Source organism: Pagrus major, chromosome 3 (genome assembly GCF_040436345.1).
Source record: "Pagrus major chromosome 3, Pma_NU_1.0".
Lineage (NCBI taxonomy): Eukaryota > Metazoa > Chordata > Actinopteri > Spariformes > Sparidae > Pagrus > Pagrus major.
Window position 1 is genome coordinate 2,523,067 of NC_133217.1, and position 18,135 is coordinate 2,541,201.

General features: G+C 45.8%; 1 protein-coding gene across 1 annotated transcript; it reads right to left on the reverse strand.

Moving 5' to 3' along the window:
- Window positions 1–7,644: 7,644 nt before the first annotated feature.
- On the reverse strand, window positions 7,645–10,607 carry LOC140993821 (cytochrome c oxidase subunit 6B1-like). Its single transcript, XM_073463370.1, has 4 exons — window positions 10,546–10,607; window positions 9,254–9,376; window positions 7,939–8,039; window positions 7,645–7,811 (listed from the first exon to the last, which is right to left on the reverse strand). Exons 2-4 carry the CDS (start codon window positions 9,357–9,359, stop codon window positions 7,758–7,760), a joined length of 261 nt encoding a protein of 86 aa, XP_073319471.1. The 5' UTR covers window positions 9,360–9,376; window positions 10,546–10,607; the 3' UTR covers window positions 7,645–7,757.
- Between the last annotated feature and the right edge of the window lie 7,528 nt (window positions 10,608–18,135).

Here is an 18,135-nt window from a genome sequence, read left to right on the forward strand (position 1 = left end):
GTATGTGTGGTGACTAAATGTTACAGATATAAAGTGATGAGCTACAGGTGTTTTTCCACCACTTTTATAATAATTTATACCTATAATTTATCACACAATTATGAATAAATGTAGCTTTTCTTCCATACTTCAGGTTAGTCTAAAAGAATATAGTAGTATCAGCACGGAAGTACCTTCACTCGAACATAACACTATCGTGATAGTATGCAAGAATTTAGTAGTAGTACAACCATAAAATATTGTGTGTATGTATATAATGTATTTTTACTTCCACTTGGTTGGAGGCTCGCCAGTGAAACATTAAAGAAATTGCTGCAGCAGACGCCGACTGAGTCTGATATTTAATTCTGGTACGGGTCCAAACGTGCTCCATCCTATATAATCCTTAATGCAGCTCAACAGCATATTTCATTAGACTTCCCCTCGTCTGGTAAATGTCTTTTTAAAAAAACCACAGGCTTGTTTGTTTCATTGATTTTTGTAAAGTATTTGCTTTTATTCTGAAGTTGATGACAGCATCGAGCTGGGACTGACTGGTTGGGTACGAAACACAAGCTTTGTTAAACTGATGTCAGTGAACACAGCGTTCCAACTTCTTTTGGGGATCAGAGCTACAGAAAACATTCAACAGCTTTCACAGACAGTAAAATAATGTGTGAACTGAACCTCATATAAATAAAATCAGTGGTTTGGATGACGGATGACGGTTCAGTACAACATTAAGACGTTTCTGAGCATGTGATGAAATTCTGAAGGGGAACTTCAGACTGATCCTTCATCATCCGTCTGAAATCATCAACATCACTTCATTTTAAAGTTAATTAAACAAGACAGAAAGAAAAAATAAGCCCTGAGCGCATCACAAGACCCAAATGCAACTCATTGTGGTGTCTAAGGACACTGAAAAAACGCTATATATCAAACATCATGACACACACACACACACACACACACACACACACACACTATATCTGCTCTGTAGTTCACCTTCCTCTTCCCTCTCCGTCTCCCTCACCGACTGTATCCGTCTCTGCTTTTTTTTGTCAAGTCACAGTGACTCAGTAGAAATTATGGGTCACGTGACGGCACCCAAAACGTCTCAGGTAGGAATCAATAACAAGAGTGTGTAAGGTCAAACATTAACGCAGCTGTCTGTGTTTTACTGACACCTCTGTTTAAAGATCCAGAATCTTATTGAGATCTGTAGAGACGTCCTCACAGTCACACAGCGGTCCTGATCCAACGGCTCAAACCCTCTTTAATCTTATGAATGTTGAATCTGAACAACCTTTATCTTCGTTCGGCTCCGTTATCTGAATGTCGACGAGCAGAAACACGATGCAAAAATCCACGAACGCCAGCTGAGAACGTTTCATATTAAGCTCCAGACAAACTTGTGTGCTCGCAGCCTGTTGCAGCTCCCAGATTTGCTGAACAGATGCTGTGTTGCTATGGTAACCGTTGTCATTATAACGCAGTGTGCACACACTGCGCACACACACACACAAAGTCCAGCCTCATACCTTGTGTCCTCAGCTGAGAATGAAGTCGAAACTCAAGAGCTCCGGGGCAGTTTGAAGCATTCAGCGTTCACCTTCACTTAAAGCATCAGACTTTAGCTCCCTGAAGCTGATTTTACTTCATGTTTTACTGGATTTTTTTCTGGTTGTGTGTCCCCTCAGAGTTGCCACAAGGTCGGAGTTGCTAATTACCACAACGCTGTTTCCCATCATCTCTCGAACGGCAACTTCTGACTGTCTCACCCAGGCGAGATACTGTCGTCCATCACCAGTGAAGGGAGTCGGATCAGCTCTCACGTGTGTCCGACACCCATCAGCTTCAGAAACTTTAGACAAAGTTAGCTGGCTAGCTATACTGAGGAAGCTAAGCTACGAAAATGCAAATAACAAAAGCACGATTGAAAGAAACATTGCTGCCAACGATGTAACCGAGTGTCATGGGTTCGCCAAACATATGAAAACGGGAAAACACCAACATCTCCATCCTTAAAGCAACTCTCAGGGGACTCACTACCTTTTTGTGCTCTCTGATGTTTGTTTCTTTGCCAACGCTAATGGCTAGCAAGCTAATAATTATGTTAGATAGATTTAGATCTATAACTATAATTTAACTCGTTGAATATTAAAGGTTTATTTTGACTAAACCAGAGTGGGTGATTGTTGGAACATTGGAAAAGATGAATGCAGCTGGTTTTAGTGAGTTTTATTTGTTTCTGTCAAGTTTTATGATGATCTGCAGGTAAAATCACTATTTTTGTCAATGAAGTTTGGTGGCTTTAAAGAGAGCAACATCTGGTGAGGGGGAGGTGAGGCTGGTGCTCTCGTGTGACGTCATTACGTTTTAAGGATACAATATGAAACACTATCACAAATGTTTCCAATGATGTTCAAACCAGAGAAATCCATCCATCCATCCAGGTAGATAGATGTTCATCAGCTAATGGTTGCTTTTTAACAATGAAGACAACAACTCCCATGATCCCACACAACGTACATCTTTTGTTTTTGTTTTGATTGAGAGGTATCTCGCGCACATGGAAAAACCTTTGTCGTTCCTTGTTTCAGGGCACCACAACAACACTTAGAGGATATTCATCCTCACTTTTGAGTCAAAAAGTTGATTTTAAGTCAAAATACACGACATTTTTCGCTAAACTAATAAAGGATTATTCTTCCCACGAGCGAACATGAGTTTTCTGCCGTATGCACGAGGAAAAAGCTGCATAGCTACAGGTGTTTCTGATGCTAACTACTGTAAGCGTGACTCAGACGACCGCCATGACTCATCACTAATTGTCCTTCTCAAACTTCCTCCTAGTGTCCGTCTCCGTTCTCTCTTTCCCTCCGTCCAACCAAGAGCATCCATACTTCTCCTCTCGCCCCCCCCCCCTCTTCCTCCGTCTCCATGGCAACAGCCTGGAGGTGACAGTTTTATTGACACAGGCTGAAAGTAACCACACACACACAGACACACACAAACGCAGACATGAGGCAGGATCTCATTAGCTAAAGTACACTCCTGCTACTGCAACAGTGCATGTGTGTGTGGACACATGCCTGCATCACCACACACACACACACACACACACACACACACACACACACACACACACACACACACACACACACACACAGTGACTACATCTGACCTACATCTGGTCCGAGCCAGCTAACACAGTTTCTCTCTAAAGAGCCAATCAAGTCAAGCTCGCCAGTTAAAAACCAGGAAGTGAAACGTATCGAGCTGTTTTGGGTGATAAAAAACGTTACAGGCCGGATTTTTTTAGCGTGAGGGTCAAACAGCGATCGGTTCGCGTATCGACGAGCTGGTCGACATTTGGCACGAGCGATAAGAGCGGGATGCAAAGTCAGAACACGACAGGACGCCCTGCAGGGTATACACACACCAACACACTGACACACATCTGTACAACCAAACATGCAACTAGTCTCGGAGTCAAAGGAGTCCAGCAACATATAGAGGAGTCATAACAGATTTATCTTCTGTGCACAAACTGCAAGAATTTTTCACACAATGCTAATTTTTCAGCAAACTTTCCCAGATATTTATCCTGATTTTAATTTGTATTCAGTCTTCAGCCAACTATTATTTTCATTATCGATGAATCTGCCAATTGTTTTCACAAAGTCTCACCCACGAGAGTCTAAAAAAAGCCCAAACTGACATCTTCAAACTGCTTCTTTTATCCAACCAACAGTCCAAAACCCAAAGACTCTTCATGAACTGTCAAACACGACAAAGAAAACCAACAAAATCCTCACATTTACGAAGCTGGAGCCAGTCATACATAGTTATCATCTAGCGTATTTTTACACTGATTTGCACGATTCATCGATTTATTGTTCAGTCACAAATTGTAAAAAAATGCTGCTCACAGTCCAAAGCCCAATGACGTTTCATTTACTGTCATAAATGACAATGAAAAGCAGCAAATTCTTACATTTAAGAAGCTGGAACCAACAAATGTTTGACTTTTTTGTTAGTTGGCTCGTTTGTAAGAAGACCTGAGTGCAGTGGAATAAAACCAAACACACTGCACATAACAAAAGCTCATACACACACTCACTAAATAGATTAAGAGAGTAATCTGATTTCTTCTGCTCTGATTCTAACTGATGTCTCCGGAGGTTCCTCTCAGCAAATCCCATCGGTGTGTTGCTGACATGTGAACGTGCAGAGCGTGTTTCATGTTTCTCTTGTAGCTGCGTTACATTCTGGTCTATTTCTGCTCCTGTGGTTGTAGAAACTGGATTATGAGCTTTTACAAAGGATGCACATAACATCAGATCCAATGCTTAATGTGATGTTTTGCATTTTGGGAAATATTTTCTGCTCTCAGACTCTGTTGTAGCTGCTCAAAAAACATCTGAAAAGATGTTATTTAATCTATATTTGGAGAAAAAAAAGGCTTATTTTTCGTTTAAGCTTCCATTTGTATTAATCCTAATCCTAAACCTGAATATACATCTTCTGAAATTAAAAATTAAAGATTTATTTCGCTGCCGTCTCTTGTTTTGAGGACGTTCATACATCATAAATATACATTAGAATCATGAGTCATGAGACGTTAATTTATATGCCAGCGAACCAGCACCTGACCTTATAGAAACGTGAAGCAAATCTAACTGATTATTAGACATTTATATATTAAACATAAATACAGTGTTGATACATGTTGATGTAAATGAACATTTCTTAGCTGATGATTCAGCATAATGTCATCATTTCTTATTGGTGAGCAACAGGAATTCATGATACATCCTACATTAAAGGAACAGTTTGGTCATTATCTTCTCCCCCACATGCTGATGGGAAGTCAGGAGAAGTTTCCACTTAACATTTCTGGAGCTTCACAACAAAAACAGCGTCCCAGCGTTCTCCTAAACCCCTGAAGTAGCTGGGGACTTGCTTTAAAATGTAATAAAACAACTTAAGATGGCTCCATGTGGTGTAATCCAAGCCCCGAGAGCCCAAACTGATTTGAAAAGACGTTTATTTAAACCCCTTTTAAGAGGAAATCTTCACTGTAGCTGCTAAGCTCCTCTGAAGTGGGTGTAGGAGTGCCTCGAGGGTGTAAATAACGTCTTTTTAAAATCAATGTGGGATCTGGAGGCTTCCTGAGACTTGGATTATGCCAATATGGAGCCATTTTATGACTTTTTGTTGTCGTTTTTTACATTTTAGTCCCCATCTACTTCAGTTGTTTTAGGAGAATGCTGCAACTCTGTTTTTTGCTGTGACGCTCCAGAAATGTTTAGTGGACTTTTAAAAATCACCTGACTTTATTTCAGCATGGAGGGAGGAGATAATGACTCATTTTTCTCGGACTTTTCTTGTGACTTGATGAGCTAATGCATGAATTCATTAGCTCATCAGTTCTTAAACATCTGACTTAAGTGTGAACGATGAGTCAAACAAAGGCCACATTTCCTGACCAAATCCTGCTGCACACAGACTTATAAAACAATATAAAACCCCACGCATGCTCACTGTAAACCACGCCAGACATGTATATAGTACACGATGTTTCCTTCACACACATCTGCAGTGACTCACAGCATTATTATGGCATGCATACAGGCTGACACCGCCCACACAGCTCCCACTTCACACACAAACACTGCTCACAGGTGTTTAATTCTCAGCTCTTGATCACAATCTGGATCACAACAGAAAGTATGAGGAAAGAAAATCACTTGCCTGTCCTTCCATCTTCTTAAATCTAGCAGAGGATGTTGTTTTTTTTTACTTCAGCAGCTCACACGAGATCTTCAGGTGGTGGTGAGAAGAAGCGTTGCAGGACCCGCCCGCCGGCGCTGACAGCTGCGGGAAAAGAAACGCACCTCGTTAGGCGCTGTCCGTGGTACCAGCCGGCTGTGCCAGGGAAGGACACGACCGAGCCTGCCTCTCTCCTCCCGACAGGAAACCAATCACCAATGATCGATAGTGAAGCTTCAACTCTTAACTATAAAGTGCAGGATGTGAATGTAGATGCGTGTCTGTCGGGTAACCTCTGTGTGTGTGTGTCTCTGTGTGTGTGTGTGTGTCCGTGCTGTCGGTCAAACAAACACAGACCCAAACCCAGCCGCCTGCAGCTCCACTCACCGGTACCGTGTCTCCGGGCCGGAACAAAGGAGCCCGTGTGTTGGGCTGCAGCGGTCGGGTGCGTGTGCGGCAGTGGCTCCCTCCCCTCCTCATCCAGCGCGTCTTATTCAGGGCGCTGCGAGCAGAACCGCACGTAAAAAGCACGCACTTGTTTTTATTTTTTTTTACTTTTTTTTATTCTCCTCCATCAACCTATGAAAAGCAGGGATGCTGGGATGCCGTGACGTGGCCCCGCCCCCTCCAGCGCGTCATCAGAGCCGGCGCCCTGCTCCTCTCATGGCTGCAGCCGATGGTCGATTAGTTGGTTGATGAATAGAGCGGGCGCATGCGCAGAGGGGGGCAGCTCCCTGAGGGTCGTGAGGGGGATGAATGTGACCCCCCCTGCCCCTCCCCCTCCCCTCCTCTCCCCTCCCTCTGCTGTCCTCCTCGCCTTCCCATGATGCCTCACTCTGGCGACCTTGACAGCAGCTCTGGGTGAAGCTGATGCTGCGGATGCTGATGCAAGGCGCTCCGTAACCGAGGCAACGGGTCAGATGATGCTCCAGTCGTACAGATGATGACTTTACAAACATTTACAGACAGTTTGTGAACGGCTGCCCAATAACACCGGATGTATCAGGTATTAATTAATGCACACTCTGCAGTCCCCCCCCCCCCCCCCCCCCCCCCCCAGTCTCATGATCTGCTCGTGACTCATGGACGATAACAAAAGTCAGCTGACTGTGAGTCACGCAGGTTTGTGTGCAATGATGCAATGAATACGTTTGGAAAAAGCTGTGAGGTCATCACGAGGAGCTGACGCTGATGTCAGACTGTTTCTCTGCAGCATCACACACAGAACTACATCTCAACTCAAGGTCAAGAGTAATTATCCAAGTTCAGGTTTTTGAGTCAGCGTGGACGATCAGAAAATAAAATGATCAGGGACAAGAACCTGAGCTGATATCAAACTGGTTCTGAGCAGCACGAGAGGCAGAACTACATCTCTACCCTGTGATCAGAAACCCTCGAGGAGCTGAGGTCAAGAATAAACATTCAGTTGTAGGTTTTTGGGGTCAGCATGGACAAGAAGTCCTTCAAGAGATCAGAAAAACAAAAGCTTTGAACATTCATCTGCTGATGAGGAGCTCCAGGACAGCTCCTAAATGAAAACCTTGACCCAAAAGTGTTCAAAAACACTTGATCTTAGAAAGTTAGACCCGTTTAACACGTATGGACGCACAACACCAGCAGACAGACGACATTAAAACCTACACATGAATTAAAAAATACACCACAGATGATCAGTGATGTGAAAAGTGCCCAAAAGTCATACCTGAAAAGTAAAGATATCGTGCTACAATATTACTGAAATAAAACTGAAAGTCACATATGAAGAGTACTTCAGTAAAAGTCTGAAAGTTTCTGACATTAAAAGTAATTTTCTGGCAGTAATCTCTGAGGTTTGCTGCCCGCACTAGTTTGGTCAAGGAGTCATTCAGGACAAGTACAACAGGGTTCACAGTAACATTATAATTTATTTAGTTGCCTCTATACATAAAGAGCAGATGCTTCACATTAAGATACGTGGATGAAGAAAGGTGCAGGAGGATGGAGAGGAACGTGTTTGTTCAGATCTTTCCGGGAAAGCTTCCCGCCTCCAGCTGCTCGTCCCATTTCTGAACCTGCAGCAGAGAGAAAGAGAGGAAAACTTAAAGAAGGACCCGGATGTCATGTTGAAGGTCAACACTGGAAAATAACACCCGACGTGATACAGGTCCATAATATTAATGTGTGTTTGGTGTAACGTACCCAGCTTATGGGGCAGAGGCTCTTGTAGACCCTCTGGTACCAGTCACAGGGAGCTGTGTCCTGGTCTTTGGCAGACAGAGCTTTGTTACATCTGTGGAAATCTGTAGGAAACACAGAGAGGAAGACGTTAGATGTCGGAGCAGGAAATAAACAGCCGGCGGTGATCCCCAACACGGCCGCTAATGAGAGGACACGTCCCAAGTCTCTTCTCTGACATTTCCGTGCTCCTCCATTAAACCAGGAGTCGTTCTAGTCGGCCATGTTGCCGTCTGTCCTCAAGCTCTTATTTCTGCTCTGAGGAGCTTGAACAAGATGGCGGATGTCACTTTACATTACCCTCCAGAGGAAAGAGTGTCTCATTACTTTCAACACATTATTACAAATATAACTAGATATACTTAATCATGTCGTAATCACTGAAGAAAAGAGTTTCTGAATATCTCCACCCTAGTAGAGGTTTTCCACACGGTCCATTTTCAGTGACATGTGTACAAGAGGCCAAAACGCATAGAAAAAGCTTCGTTTGAAGAAATAACTTTCTTTGAAATACTTCGAAAATGAGCTGGGAAGCAGTCGGTGATCAGTTCTGAGGACGAGGGAACAAACTGCTGACTGTCAGGCTTGAAATGAGGCGGAAATACAGACACTTTCAACATCTTCAAAACGGAGCTCTGAAAAGAAGAACTGCCCTCTTATGAAAATAAAGACAAACAAACTCTAAAAGTTTGATTTGGAGGAAGGCTGAGACAGAAATATCACTTTAACACCTTTTCAGCCGGCTGCTACATTAACGTGTAACGTGATTTTGACCAAACTAGAGTTGGTGACTGTTGGAAAAGTGGAATGACAAGTGACAACAAGGCAATTAAGCTTGTCTTAGTTTGGTAAAAGTGGGTGTACAGTTGTATTCTTCTGTTTAATAGCCTCAGAACATAACGCTTTCAATTAACATTTTTCTGCAACGTTAGGAAATAAGACAAGATGTCTGGGTCCCCCTGTAGTCACAGTCTCATCTGTTATGAAGACAAAAAAAGTCCAGCAGGCACATTAAAGTGTTTGTGAGAACAGAAGCTGAAGGCCTTGAAACACTTGTGACCTGCGTTCATCTTTACCTGCTTTGGTTAAAAGTTCAGGTAGGATTCAGCGTCAGAGGACAAGTCCTGTGTGGGTCTGACATACGGAAACATGCAGAGATGTTCTACGTCAGTGGCGAGATAAGGTATGAATACACCTGAAGAAGTACCACCTGACAGGGTCGAGACTTTATGCACTAGATCTGTGTGAAATACTGTATGAAGCAGGTTGTCTCGTTTACCCAGATAGTTCTGGTAACAGTTGCGGGTCTGGTTGGTGTTGGGGAAGCGGGCGTCGAAAGGAGCCGTCCTGTAGTTCTTGATCTTCTCCTCGATGTGGTCAGACATCTTCAGCTGCTGGATATCTGCAGAGGAGCTACAACATGTTAGAAACTCAAGAAAAACAGTGAATCTGCATTACGGGACTGTGTCAATTTATACATTTATCATTTGCTCTGTTTAGGCTTGGTGTTGGTAACTGTGTTGTGAGCCGAATTTACCAGATGACCTTACTGATCGAGTCAGAAACCTTCAATTTTCTGCAGGATGTATGGCTTCAACAATAACACTGGGGAAATTAAAAACACCGCCTTTTCTAAGTGGAGTTCGCATAACAGAAGGGTCTAATTTAATATGGAGGAGGCTGCTTTGGCTAAGAGTTGCTAATTATTCAATAACAGTGGATCTGCATAAGAGGACAGCGCAATTTTAGCCCCAAATCACACAGTACAGGGAGAAGACAACACTGAGGATCAAGTGCTAAACGTTATCATTTGCTCTGTTTAGGCTCGGTTCTGGTAACTGTGTTGAGTGCCGAAATTACCAGAGGACATTCCTGATTGGTAGGAATCCTTCAGTTTTTCTGTAGGATGTATGTGTTCAACAATAACAGGGAAAACATTAAAAACACCGCCTTTTCCAAATGGAGTTCGGATAACAGAGCGCTCTAATTGAATGGATCTCCATTCCAGGATAGCGCATTTTTAGCCCCAAAACCCACTGGACAGAGAGAGGATAGCGATGGAGACCAACTAATAAACTTCACCATTAGCTCAGTGTAAACCGGTCTGTTGAAAGCCGAATTTACCAGAATACTTTACTTATTAGGAGGAATCGTCCCGTCTTTCTTTAAGATGTGAGCATTGAACAATAACACGGGAAGAGCTAAAAACACCGACCTTTCCAAATGGAGTTCGCTATAATTTGATATGAAGGAAGCAGGCTTGGCTTGCGTCAGCGGAAATTTGATAATTCAGCACCACCGACCGTTCAGTTATTTATCAAACAACAAACGAACACTGGTTTAAATATATATTAAACTAAATATAATCATAATATCTAAACGTGTCCACTAAAGATGGGCTCAGCTGACGTTAAGCCGGTTCTGCTAATTGGAGGTGGACGCTTTTACCATCTCACCTGTTCCCCCCCAGAGGTAAATACATGAATGAACGTGACAGATACATTTAAATTTAATCATTAAAAGCGAACTGTTGGAGTAAAAGCCATAATATTAGTAAGACGAGCTGTTTACCTTTCACACTGAAATTCCGTTATAATCTCACCGCTCGGTGTCCTTTACTGTGAAGGGCTGCGCACCCGCAAAGCATGTCGGGAAACAGAAAGGCTGCGTCAGGTGTGTTGTTTGAAAAGGCGACGCCGCCACCTGGTGGACACACCGAGGAGGTACAGCAGCAGCCGAGGACGAATCACAGGTGGAGAACTTACCTGACACAAATAAGATGATAATAATAAGATTAAATAATATAAATACGTGATGTATCATTTTATCTGCTTAAATATTGAGGGTTAATGTTTTTAATGTTCATTTTTGATCTTGGAAGAAGCCTGACAGAAAGTTAAATGTGGTTTAAAGCTCTAAAAAAGCAAATACGTGGACCGAGTGACATCATTTTCTATTTTCTATAGTTAAAATAAGTGGAAATATCATATATTGGCTCACATATGACAATGCTTTTGTACTGTTTTTTCAATGCATTCCTATTTAAAAACTTCAAATATTCAGTTTTGCGGTCCATCTGTACCTCTAATTTATTAAATGGTAAATATTTAGGTTTTGAGACTAAAAGATAAATTCAATATTGATCTTATGAATAAGAAAATAAAACAGTATAAACAGAAGAAGAACTAAAAAAACAAGAACAAACATTATTTTAGTGATTTAAGTGTTTTATTTTCATCATCATCATCATCATCATCATCATTATTATTAGAACAGCAAATACACGTAAATCAACAACAGATTTACATCACTCACAACTCTGAGCTGCTTCTTAATGTGGTTTTGTTTTGCTTCTTTGTTAGTAATTTCCTCTCCTCTCCTCTCCTCTCCTCTCCTCTCCTCTCCTCTCCTCTCCTCTCCTCTCCTTTCCTCTCCTCCTCTCCTCTCCTCTCCTCTCCTCTCCTCCTCCCTCTCCTCTCCTCTCCTCTCCTCTCTTCTCCTCTCTCTCCTCTCCTCTCCTCTCCTCTCCTCTCCTCTCCTCTCCTCTCACTGTAGAGCAGCTCGTCTCCTCTCCTCTCTCCTCCTCTCCCCTCCTCTCTCCTCTCCTCTCCTCTCCTCTCCTCTCCTCTCCTCTCTTCTCCTCTCCTCTCCTTTCCTCTCCTCCTCTCCTCTCCTCTCCTCTCCTCTCCTCCCCTCTCCTCTCCTCTCCTCTCCTCTCTTCTCCTCTCTCTCCTCTCCTCTCCTCTCTCCTCCTCTCCCCTCCTCTCTCCTCTCCTCTCCTCTCCTCTCCTCTCCTCTCACTGTAGAGCAGCTTGTCTCCTCCTCCTCTCCTCTCCTCTCCTCTCCTCGTTTCCGTTTCCGGTGAGCGTGAGTGGTGGTGGTGGTGGAAGTGTGAGTGGCGCGGAGTTTTGAATGGTTTTCTGTCCTGATTTTTCAGATTTCACTTGTTTTTCTACTTTCCTCTCTGTACATGATCTGGTAAGTTGTTTTTCTTTATAAATTGAGTGTTCAGGGAGCAATCGGAGGTTTATCAGGTGTTTTTGGAGGAATGGCGTCCGCCGAGACGCCTCCTCCGTCGATCCGGCACGGAGCGAGGATAGTCCCGCCGGATAATAATGTTTCTGTGGAGGAAGTTCTGCTGGCGGTCGGTGAGCAGGTAGGACATGAGAACCTCATTTTTGCCTCACGAATGAACAAGGCAGTGGTCGTGTTTCTAAAAGAGGAGCCTCTTGTTCATTCTCTGATTGGGACTGGAGTGTTCATAAGGGAAATGTTTGTACAGGTGTCGCCGCTGTCGGTCCCGTCCACCCGGATCACCGTCTCAGGTGTTCCGCCATTTATCCCAAACGAGCTGCTGGAGAAGGAGCTCCGCAGGTTTGGGAAGTTTGCGAGCGCATTTAAAACCGTCAGTTTGGGATGTAGAGATCCCAAACTGAAGCATGTGCAGTCGCTGAGGCGACAGGTGTTCATGTTTTTGGACGCCCCTGATCAAACCTTAGACGTGTCCTTCAGAGTGAAGCACGGTGACACCTCGTATATGGTTTATGCGAGCGCCGGACACATGAAGTGCTTTGAGTGTGGTGATGTGGGGCACAAACGCTTTGCGTGTCCGCACAAGCAGCAGGCTGCGGGGGCTGACGGTGTACCGGGGGACGGTGCGGGGGCGCCGGAGGCGGCTGGCGCCGCGGCGCCTTCGGCGCCGGCCGCGGTTTGCGCCGGGCCCGGCGCCGGTGGCGCCGCGGAGCGCGGCGCTCAGCTGGCCGCTCCTGCTGTGGCATCCGGTGCTGAGTTGGACGCAGAGAGTGTGGAAAATAATGTAGATGAAGAGGAACAGGGGAACAACGTGTCAGTGGCTGCAGACTTGAGTAACTCTCAGTCTGAGGCTGCTGCAGAAAGCACACAGGTGGCAGGTAGTGTTGAGGCTGCAGGAGCTGCAGGCAGTGAAGGGCAGGATGCAGAGAGCAGCCAGGTCTCAGTGGAAGGAGAGGAGATGGAGGATGACTCTGAGACAGACTCTGTGTCCATCAGTGATACCTCCAGCAGAAACACTGACACGTACTCAGTAGAAGAGATCAACCACTTTCTAGATGTCACATATAAAAGATCAATTAAAGTAAGTGACTACTTCAGCGATACTGATAAATTTATTAGATCTGTCAGTGTACTGAAGAGACTGGTTGGGTTCGACGTACTGGATGAAAAGAAACGCTTCCGTCTCAAGAAGCACATCACAACATTAAGAAAAGAAGCAAAAAGTAAGACTGTAAAAACAACCAGGAAGTAAATGATCATGTCTCACATGGGTTTTTTCTTTCTTTACTGCTCTTTACTTGTGTCATCTTGTCTGTTTTTCCTTTTTCATTTTTCCATGCAGAGCCTCAAAATAGGTTCCTTAAACATAAATGGTGGGAGAGACAAGAATAAAAGAGCGTTGATCTCTGAGGTCTCAACCCTAAAAAGGGCTGATGTGCTGCTCTTACAAGAGACGCACACGATCCCATCTGATGAGGCAGATTGGGGCTTATGGTGGGGGGGCTCGTGTTTCCTCAGCCACGGAACAAACATTAGTGCAGGAGTAGCAGTTTTGTTCAAAGCAAATGTAAATGCAAACATTTTGTCTACTACAGAAATCATAAAAGGTCGTTTACAAATTGTCAGGGCTGAAATTAATAATTCAGCTTTCTGTTTTGTAAACATATATGCTCCAAACCAGGGAACAGAGCGACTTGCTTTTTTCTCTTTATTAAAATCTGAGTTAATTAAGTATCATCAGGACCAACTTGTCATTGGTGGTGACTTTAACTGCACCACAGACTTCATAATGGACAGGACAGGTGAGGAACCACACCCACAGTCATCACAGAGTCTCAACAGCATCATCACACAACTGGATCTTCTTGACACATGGAGGGTTAAAAACCCACAGGCCAGACAATATACATGGGTGAGGGTCAACAACAACAGTGTTAGTGCAGCTAGGCTAGACAGGATCTACATTTCAAAAAATCTTACTTCTAGACTGTCGCACAGCAGCATCAGTCCAGTTGGCTTCTCTGACCACCACCTTGTCTGTAGTAATTTGGTCATTTCACCAGGTGAACGAGTCAAATCACACTGGTTTTTTAACAACAAGCTCCTACAGGATAACTTGTTTAACCAGAGCTTCATGCAATTTTGGCAACTCTGGAAAACAAAAAAATCAGATTTCAACTCTTTGAAGATGTGGTGGGAGGTCGGAAAGGCACAAATCCGTGTTTTTTGTCAACAGTACACCTCCCATTCCACAAATGAAATCAAGGTGGTGGTCAGGGAACTTGAAGCCAGCATACAACAAATAGAGGAGGGCTTGCACGGCGACACGAGTCCAACTACAGGTCAGCTCCTAAAACAAAAAAAGATGGCACTGAGCTCCTTCCTGCAGGAGAGAGTAAAGGGGGCTCTCGTCAGGTCTCGTTACCTGAAGCTACAGGACATGGATGCCCCGAGTTCTTTTTTCTTTAACTTGGAGAGATCTGTGGCGCAGAGGAAGCAAATGACCTGCCTGGAACTCCCTGGAGGCAAAGTGACCACTGATCCAGAGGAGATGAGGAGCCATGCTTCAGACTTTTACACCAGTTTGTTTGGGAGAGAGAGCTGCAGCATGGATTCCTGCAGGGAGCTTCTGGAGGGGCTTCCTCAGCTCAGCCAGGAGGAAAAAGCAGCTCTGGATGGTGAGCTGACGCTGGAGGAACTGACGACTGCTGTAAACCAGATGGTGACAGGACGGGCACCAGGAATCGATGGCCTCTCTGCAGATTTCTTCCAACGATTCTGGAATATCCTTGGTCCTGATCTGCATGGGGTTTTAGCTGAAAGTTTTAAAACTGGAACTCTTCCTGTCTCCTGCCAAAGAGCAGTGCTTTCCTTGTTGCCCAAAAAAGGTGACTTGGCGCTGCTCAAGAACTGGAGACCAGTAGCGCTCCTCTGCACAGACTATAAGGTGCTCTCTAGAGCATTATCGAACAGACTGAAGGAGTTTCTGGATGTAATTGTACACAGCGATCAGACCTATTGTGTTCCTGACAGGACAATAATGGACAACATTTTTATTGTTAGGGATGTGATTGATGTGTGCAATTCATGTAATGTTAATTTGGGCATTGTTTCTTTGGACCAGGAGAAGGCTTTTGATAGGGTGGATCACTCTTTTTTGTTTTCTGCACTCAGGGCTTTTGGTATTGGTGATGGTTTTTTGGAGTGGGTTGGTTTATTGTACAGGGGTGCACAGTGTATGGTGAAGATGGGGGCGGGGCTGGGTCGGCCGATTCCCGTGCAGAGAGGGATAAGGCAAGGCTGTCCTATCTCGGGTCAGCTCTACAGCCTAGCCATTGAGCCCTTGCTGTGCAAATTGAGAGAGCGGCTTAGTGGTCTCTCAATGCCGGGGTCCCACAGTCTTGGCCATCCTCCTCCCGTTGTCTCTGCTTATGCAGACGACATTAACGTTTTTGTCACCAGCCGGGAGGATGTTCAACATTTGAGGGAAACCCTAGACCTGTTTCAAGACGCTTCATCTGCCCGGGTAAACTGGTCTAAGAGCGAGGCGTTGTTGGTGGGGCCGTGGAGGGATCAGGTAGCTCCCAGTTTGCCTGGAGGACTTGAGTGGGGTAGGGAAGGTCTGAAGGTTCTGGGGGTTTATGTTGGGACAAAGGACTTTGGAAAAAAGAACTGGGAGGGAGTGAAGGAGAAAGTGTGTGCCCGGTTGTCTAAATGGAAATGGTTGCTACCCCAGCTGTCGTATAGGGGAAGAGTTCTGGTTGCCAATGGCTTGGTCGCTTCGACTCTGTGGCACAAACTAATGGCTCTGACCCCACCGATAAACCTGATGGACGAAATCCAACGTGCCATCCTGGACTTCTTCTGGTCTGGGAAGCACTGGGTGCGGGCAGCAGCCCTTTATCTGCCTGTGGCCGAAGGAGGACAGGGCCTCGTCAACATCAGGGCAAAAGTTGCGTCTTTCAGACTTCGGACTGCTCAAACACTTTTGTACAACTGCACCCCAAGCTGGTGTGCCACAGCTCACCTGCTGCTGAGGAGAGCTGGGCGTCTGGGATACGACAAGCAACTTTTTCTGTTGCAGCTTGAGGACGTGGACATCAGCGGACTAACACCCTTCTACACCTCCGTTCTGCAGGCTTGGCAGATTTTTAAGATCACGCGCAACAAGAAGGAGACTCAGGGCATGTGGTTGTTTGAGGAACCCTTGTTCTTCAGCGACATGCTAAAGAGTCAGACGTTGCAATCTGCCAGCCTGCGAAACAAACTCAGAGTGGCCGGCTGCACCAAACTGGGTCATCTCATGAAGATGACAGCAACATCTGTCGACGCGCTGAGGGACAGCAGCAACATCACCTCCAGCAGGATAACCAACAGAGTGCTGGAGGAAGTCTGTGCCGCCCTGCCACCACCTCTGAGAACATTTGTGGAAGACCGTCAGAACCTTGAACGGTGGTGTGAGGAGGGTGAACATGGCTTTCCATCTGTGTCCATCACCCCGGCTCTGGGGGAGTGGCAGCAGGGAGGAGGACAGTTGCTGTCTTTTGAAACTCCTCGGCTGGACAAGTTTCAGCACGCAGGAACAAAAGACCTCTATCAGGCCTGTGTGAAGGTTCTTAACCTGAGCACCTTGGCAGGAGTGAGGGAGTCGAAGTGGGCCGAGTTTTTGGGTCCAGACTTTTCCCCGAAAGGCCGTTGGCGGTCCCTGTACAAGCTGCCCGTTGAAAAGCGGACAGCAGACCTCCAGTGGAGGATTGTACATGGGGCTATAGCTACAAACAGATACAGAGCACACCTTGATCCTGAGCTGAGGGAGGGCTGTGGGTTCTGCACACAACCAGAAACACTTGGGCATCTGTTTGTTGAGTGTCCTCGACTCACTGAAATGTTCCATCTTTTAAAAAGGTGGGTTGAGGGACTGGGGGAGTTTTTCAGTTTTGTTTTGTTTATCTTTGGACCCAAGTATTGCGCAAAAAGAAAGACTGTGCACACCATGGTGAACTTTCTAAGTGCATCTGCTAAGCTAGCCATCTGGCTGACTCGCAGGAACCTTGCTCAGGGCGTCAGCAGTGTGGAGCTGCTGCCGGTTTTTAAAGGTTTGGTGAAGGCCAGACTGCAGGTCGAACATGCATATTTTAAAATGGTGGACAATACTCTGGCTTTCAGTCAGACCTGGGCTGTGGGCGGAGTTCTCTGCTCGGTGGGCGGGGACGGGGAGTTAATCATCTATTTCTAAAACTTTTCTGTTGTAGTCTCAAATGATGAGACAGTGATATGTTTCTCCTGACAACTGAAAATAAAGGGACTTTGAAAACCAAAACCTCTCCTCTCCTCTCCTCTCCTCTCCTCTCCTCTCCTCTCTCTCTCCTCTCCTCTCCTCTCCTCTCCTCTCCTCTCCTCTTCTCTCCTCTCCTCTCCTCTCCTCTCCTCCCCTCTCCTCTCCTCTCCTCTCCTCTCCTCTCCTCTCCCCTCTCCTCTCCCCTCCTCTCCTCTCCTCTCCTCTCCTCTCCTCTCCTCTCCTCTCCTCTCCCCTCTCCTCTCTCTCCTCTCCTCTCCTCTCCTCCTCTCTCCTCTCCTCTCCTCTCCTCCCCTCTCCTCTCTCTCCTCTCCTCTCCTCTCCTCTCCTCTCCTCCTCTCTCCTCTCCTCTCCTCTCCTCTCCTCTCCTCTCCTCTCCTCTCCTCTCCTCTCCTCTCTCTCCTCTCCTCTCCTCTCCTCCCCTCTCCTCTCCTCTCCTCTCCTCTCTCCTCTCCTCTCCTCTCCTCTCCTCTCCTCTCCTCTCCTCCTCTCCTCTCTCTCCCCTCCTCTCCTCCCCTCTCCCCTCCTCCCCTCCCCTCTCCTCTCCTCTCCTCTCCTCTCCTCTCCTCTCCTCTCCTCCTCTCTCCTCTCCTCTCCTCTCCTCTCCTCTCCTCTCTCTCCTCTCCTCTCCTCTCCTCTCCTCTCCTCTCCTCTCCTCCTCTCTCCTCTCCTCTCCTCTCCTCTCCTCTCCTCCTCCTCCCCTCCCCTCCTCCTCTCCTCTCCTCTCCTCTCCTCTCCTCTCCTCTCCTCTCCTCTCCTCTCCTCTCCTCTCCTCTCCTCCTCTCCTCTCCTCTCCTCTCTCTCCTCTCCTCCCCTCTCTCCTCCCCTCTCCT

Bases quoted from the DNA above. Each gene is read 5' to 3' on its own strand.
- LOC140993821 (XM_073463370.1), bottom strand. From the start codon at position 9,359: ATGTCTGACCACATCGAGGAGAAGATCAAGAACTACAGGACGGCTCCT. The intron at 8,040-9,253 runs GTAAACGAGACA...TGTTTCCTACAG, and splicing joins CTGTTACCAGAACTATCTGG to ATTTCCACAGATGTAACAAA. The intron at 7,812-7,938 runs GTACGTTACACC...TCTCTGCTGCAG, and splicing joins GCCTCTGCCCCATAAGCTGG to GTTCAGAAATGGGACGAGCA.